The sequence below is a fragment of the Eupeodes corollae genome, chromosome 2 (genome assembly GCF_945859685.1).
Source record: "Eupeodes corollae chromosome 2, idEupCoro1.1, whole genome shotgun sequence".
NCBI classification, from domain to species: Eukaryota; Metazoa; Arthropoda; class Insecta; order Diptera; family Syrphidae; genus Eupeodes; species Eupeodes corollae.
Window position 1 is genome coordinate 28225560 of NC_079148.1, and position 6215 is coordinate 28231774.

At 42.0% G+C, this 6215-nt stretch overlaps 1 protein-coding gene across 1 annotated transcript; it reads right to left on the minus strand.

Moving 5' to 3' along the window:
• Nucleotides 1-340: 340 nt before the first annotated feature.
• Nucleotides 341-4570, minus strand: LOC129944813 (uncharacterized protein K02A2.6-like). Its single transcript, XM_056054476.1, has one exon. The coding sequence runs from the start codon at nucleotides 4568-4570 to the stop codon at nucleotides 341-343; it is 4230 nt and encodes a 1409-aa protein (XP_055910451.1).
• Nucleotides 4571-6215: the final 1645 nt, after the last annotated feature.

Here is a 6215-nt window from a genome sequence, read left to right on the forward strand (position 1 = left end):
AAAATCTCATATTCCTTATTTAAAGCTGACAAAACCGTGATGAATTGTAAACAAACTATTAACTTAATACATTTACTTACTTACTTACTTAAGGTGGCGCTACAGTCCGGGGCGGACCTGGGCCTCAACCAACAAGCGTCTCCAGCCAGCTCGGTCAATAGCTAGCTGATAAGTAGAGGTGAACACCAAGACTTCGTAATTCAGAATGAGGTTTTAATGTCAAAATAGGTACATATAGAAATTCAGAGTAAGTCAATGACAAGTACAGTGATTATAATATTTAATATTAAGGTTGCGATTACAACATCTCCTCCGCTACAATTACAAAGGATGTAAGCACTTAGCATCCTTGAGGGAACCGTACAGGAGCCTTTTTAGGTCGTTTGGATCTTCTTAGTTCGAGTGGACCAGCTGGTGAATCCATATCCGCATGATTGGAAGCGGGCTGGTGCACTTCTGAAGTTGGTTGTGTGACTTGTTCAAATAATTCCTGCTTCGGTTCAATTTCCATATTTTCAGATGAACTATCATCATTGTTTTGTCTAAAAGATGAAGAAAATTCATGGTTATTTAAATTAACATTACCTTCCATTGAATCTTGTTTAGAACTTGGTGAAGTTTCTGAACTTCCAATGAAAGTCGAGTCTGCTTCAGGTTGATGCTTCAATAACCGTAATTGGTTTTGATGACGCCTTATGTATCCTCGATCAGTTTGGATACCATACATGTTACTACCCAACACGCTAGTAATAACTCCATTGCACCACTTCTTAGACTTCCTGTATTGTCTGGCTAGAACTTTTTGATTTGGTTGGAATTTGGGTTTTTGTCTTGAAAAAGACATTTTATGTTGGTTCGGTAGAAAACACGAAAGCAGGTTCCTATGTTGTCGTCCGTGCAACAGCTCCGCTGGAGACTTTTGTGAAATAGGATTCGGTGTTGCTCTATATGTCGAGAGAAACACGTTGACTGCAACATCAGTATTCTTCTCCTCTTCGAAAATCTTCTTAAACGCTTCTTTAAATGTTCGCACGAACCTTTCGGCCTGACCGTTAGAAGCAGGATGAAATGGTGCTGTTCTCCAATGTTGTATGGAATGGTAGTGGCAAAATTCTTCAAAAACCTGAGCGGTGAATTGCGTACCATTGTCCGTCACTATCGTCTTTGGAAGTCCTTCAATGGCGAAAATCATCTGTAAAGCTCTTATTGTAGACTCAGAAGTCACCGACGAAAGTGATACCACGAATGGAAACTTGGAAAAAGAATCCACGCAAATCAGCCACATTTTATTGAAGAATGGACCCGCAAAATCCAAATGGATCCTTTCCCAAGGATTTTCTGCTGGTTGCCAATTCACGTATTCTTTTTTCGGATTAGATGCTGATGTTTGGCATATGACGCAGTTAGCTACCAATTTCTCGATCTGCTTGTCCATATCTGGAAACCAGATATACCGCCTTGCTAACTGCTTCATACGTGAACAGCCCCAATGACCTTCATGAATATATTTCAATGCTCTGGACTGCAGAGCTTCCGGAATAATGACACGATCATAATCTGAAGTCAAGAGAATCACGTTATTAAATAAAGAAAGAGCTAACTTACGTTCGAAAAATGGTTTCAGCTCCTTTTCGTTGCTCGCCAGTTTAACCGGCCACCCTTTCTTGATGTACGAAGAAACTTTATTTAACAATTTATCATTCTTAGTAAGATTTCCAATGACTGTTGCATTTATTGAAGTTGTGTCTAAATCTTCCAGAATTAAAGTGTTTACTTTATGCAAATTATTATCTTGTTCGTCGAAAGACACATCTGGCCCAATTGGAAGTCGTGACAAAGCGTCTGCGTTGGCATGTTTCGCTGTAGGTCGATACTTTATTTGGTATCTGTAAGCCATCAAAATATAAGCCCAGTTCCGAAGACGTCGCATAGTCATTTCGGGAATCTGCTTACTCGGGTTGAATATCGCCGTTAGAGGCTTGTGATCCGTCTGGAGCTCGAAAATACGGCCATACAGGTAACAATGAAATTTTTTGACACCGAAAATAATCGACAACGCCTCCTTCTCTATTTGACTATAGAGTTTCTGATGGCAGTCCAAAGTCTTGGAGGCAAATGCAATTGGCCGCTCCGAACCATCTGGAAACCGATGGGAAATGACTGCGCCAATGCCATAACTTGAGGCATCTGTTGCCAAAATAATGGGGAGAGACACATCAAAATGCGCCAGCCGAGTTGCTTTTAGGATGCTGTCCTTCAAACTCTCAAACGCTATTTGTTGTTGCTCAGACCACACAAATTTAACTCCTTTGGCACGAAGTGAATTTAATGGACCTGCCACCTGCGAAAAGTTCGAAATAAATTGGTTATAGTAATTCAATTTACCAATAACTGCTTCCAATTCTTTCACATTCGTTGGTCGAGGTAGGTAACGAAGAGCGTCCAAGTGTTTTTCGGAGGGACGTATGCCATTCGAATTGAGCGTGTGTCCCAGGTATTCAAGTTCTGCTGCTGCGAACGTACACTTACGCTTGTTGCATCGAAATCCATTTGCTTCCAATCTCTTTAGAACTTCTTCCAAAATTTGCAGATGCTCCTCTTCCGATGTGCCAGCGATGACTATATCATCAATATAAATACCCACAGGCAGGTCCGCAAAGATTTGTTCCATTACACCTTGGAACTCGCCTGGTGCGCTGCTTATCCCGTACGGCAACCGATTGAACCGTAAGAGACCAAAAGGTGTGTTGATCACCACATAATCTCTCGAAGATTCGTCCAGTTCAATCTGAAGATAAGCTTCCGATAGATCGATTTTACTGAATACTTTTCCTCCACGAAGCTTGTGAAATAAATCTCGTGGTCGAGGAAGTGGATGACGATTGCATACGATTTGTGGATTCACCGTTGTTTTAAAATCGCCACAAATCCGTATCCCACCATTAGCCTTTTCGACGATCACCACCGGTGCGGCCCATTGAGTGCGCTGAACCCAGGACAAAATTCCCTCGGCCACCAAGCGATCTAGTTCTTTTTTCGTTCCATCTAAGAGAGCATAGGGAATTTGACGATGACGTACAAACTTTGGCACTGCACCCTCCTTCAATTCCAAGTGAGCTTGAAAGGATGTGCACTTGCCTAGCCCCGATGAAAAAAGTCTGCCGTACTTCTTGCATAACGTCTCAATGCTGTTGAGAAGAAAATCATTAGATTTAATTTGTAAAATAGAGTGTTGAACCTTTAAGCTGAAAGCTTTAAACCAATCTAGTCCCAATATGTTCGCACCAGAGCCATCAACTACGAGCAAATTCATATTATGTGTGGAATTTTCGTATGTCACCTGCACAGCCAGTTCTCCTTTTAACCTTAGTGGTGTTCCACCATATGCTTGGAGAGACTTGGTTGTAGCACAGCACTTTGGTTGCCCCAATTTCTGGAATCCTTCTAATCCAACTAGCGAACAAGATGCCCCCGTGTCAACCTGGAATCTCATCGGGCACCCATTGACAACGACATCCACCATAATCCACGGCCTTGATTCAGCTTTCACCATCGCACATTCATGTGACGCAACGACTTCACTAAAATGAATTTGTTCAATTGAATTAGCTGTATATTTACCGCTTGATTTTATTTTGTCTCTTCTGTTTGACTTGTGCTTTTTGTTTCGTTTTGAATTTACCGTACTAGCATTCCCATCGTTCACACTCATCAAACAAACAGCTGCTATATGCCCAATTTTTTTGCATTTATGGCAAACAGTTTTATTGTGACGACAATCGCTTCTCTGATGATTCACAAAACAGCTGGGACAAGATTTTCTCGCTGAATCGGATTGTGTGCGCGACTGAGAACATCCCTTTGAGGTCGATAATGCATTTACCTCCATCTCATTATTGTTCTCTTTGATCGCCGAAAATGTTTTTTGTGTTGTCTCGTATGCAGTGGCTATATCCAACACATCTTTTAACTCTGGGTCAATCTTTTGTAAAGCTTGCGTTCGAACAGTGTCATGCGGAGTATAGAGAACAATGATGTCACGAATCATGTTATCTACGTACGATTCTGAACACGTTTCTTTTGGACAAGAAAACTTACAGTTGCGTGCCACACCTCGAAGATCAGCAACCCAATCGGCATACGTTTGCCCTGGCTTCATCGAAGTTTTGTGAAATTGATATCTGGCAGCTAGAACATGAATTTTGGACACGAGATGCTCACTAAGCTTCTCCGTTAGCTCTTTGAACGACTTTGTAGATAAGTCTTCTCCCCCATAGAGCTTCTGAAGAGTTTCAAAGTTATCACTTCCAATCCAAGAAAGGAAAAATGCGCGCTTTTGTTTATCCTCTGAAACTCCACACGCCTCGAAATGTTGCTCCAACTGCTTCAAGTAGGTTTTCCAGTTTTCATCTTTTTTGTAAGCCGGAAAAGGCTGAACAACTGACATACCTGAACTGCCCACAATTGTGCCCCGCGTGTTTGTCTCCATCCATGATTTCTGAGCCTCCAAAATCTGTGCCATCCAATCATTTTGTGCTTTTAAAATAGCTTCCAAGGTTGCTTTGTCCATCGTTTTATCTTACCCTTTGGTAATTTTCTTGAATTATCGCAATTTGTGGTTCGAAATTTAGAAAAAAAATCCTCGTCGCCAAATGATAAGTAGAGGTGAACACCAAGACTTCGTAATTCAGAATGAGGTTTTAATGTCAAAATAGGTACATATAGAAATTCAGAGTAAGTCAATGACAAGTACAGTGATTATAATATTTAATATTAAGGTTGCGATTACAACACTAGCTGTCTCCAGTTTCGCACGCCAAGTTGGTTGAGGTTCTCTCCCACCTACGTGCGCCACCTGAGTAGCGGTCTTCCTCTACTGCGCCGCGCCGCCGCCGCCGTCCCTCGGGATTGGATTCGAAGACCTTCCGAGCTGGAGCGTTGATGTTCATCCGCTCTACATGACCTAGCCATCTAAGCCGTTGGACTTTAATTCTGCTAACTAGGTCAGTGTCGCTGTACAGCCCGTACAGTTCGTCGTTATATCTTCTCCTCCATTCTCCATCTATGCGTACGGGACCAAAAATCACCCGAAGAATTTTTCTCTCGAAGCATCCTAAGACGCTCTCATCTTTCTTTGACAGGGTCCAGGCCTCAGCGCCATAAATGAGAACCGGGATGATAAGTGTCTTATAGATGGTGATTTTACATGCTCGAGAGAGGACTTTACTTCTCAATTGCCTTCTAAGTCCAAAGAAGCAGCGATTTGCAAGAGTTATTCTTCGTTTGATTTCAGCGCTGGTGTCGTTGTCTGCATTAATAGCGGTGCCTAGGTAGACAAAGTCCTTAACTACCTCAAAGTTATAGCTGTCCATGGTGACGTTTTGTCCAAGACGTCGTCGTTCAGTGTCCTTTTTTGATGACAGCATATACTTGGTCTTGCCCTCATTGACCACTAAACCCATCTTCTTCGGTTCCGTCGCAATGCTCAAAAACGCTCCACTGACATCACGCTTTGATCTTCCAATTATTTCAATATCATCTGCGTATCCGAGTAATTGGATGGACCTTTGGAAGATTGTGCCTCTAGTGTTGACGGTTGAGTTTTGCACAATTCTTTCCAGAACGATGTTGAAGCAGTCGCATGACAGTGCATCGTCTAAAACCTTTTTTGACATCAAATGCATCGGTAAGATCTTTTCTGACCTTGATAGAGCAGCGTGCATTCTCCATCGTCATTCTGCACAAACGGATAAGTTTGACAGGGATGCCAAAACTAGACATTGCTCGGTAGAGCTCTTCCCTATAGATGCTGTCATACGCGGCTTTAAAATCGATAAAGAGATGGTGGGTATCGATTTGAAGCTCCTGGGTTTTTTCCAAGATCTGCCGTAGTGTGAATATTTGGTCGATAGAGGACTTTCCTGGTCTGAAGCCACACTGATAAGGACCAATCAGGTTGTTGACGAATAGCTTCAGAAGTTCACATAATCCGGCAGAGAGGATTTTATACGCAATGTTAAGGAGACTGATGCCTCTGTAGTTGGCGCAGTTTAGAGGGTCTCCTTTCTTATGTATCGGGCACACTATGCTGAGATTCCACTCATCACTTAATACATTTATGTTCAAGAAAATAACATATCTAAGATTAAGCTCCATCAAAAACTGAAAGATTCTATAGGAGAATCAGTAAGATGATAAGCGGTTTTAACATTATC

What these genes read in the sequence shown, in the direction of transcription:
- LOC129944813 (XM_056054476.1), bottom strand. Translation starts at nt 4,570, where the DNA reads ATGGACAAAGCAACCTTGGAAGCTATTTTAAAAGCACAAAATGATTGG.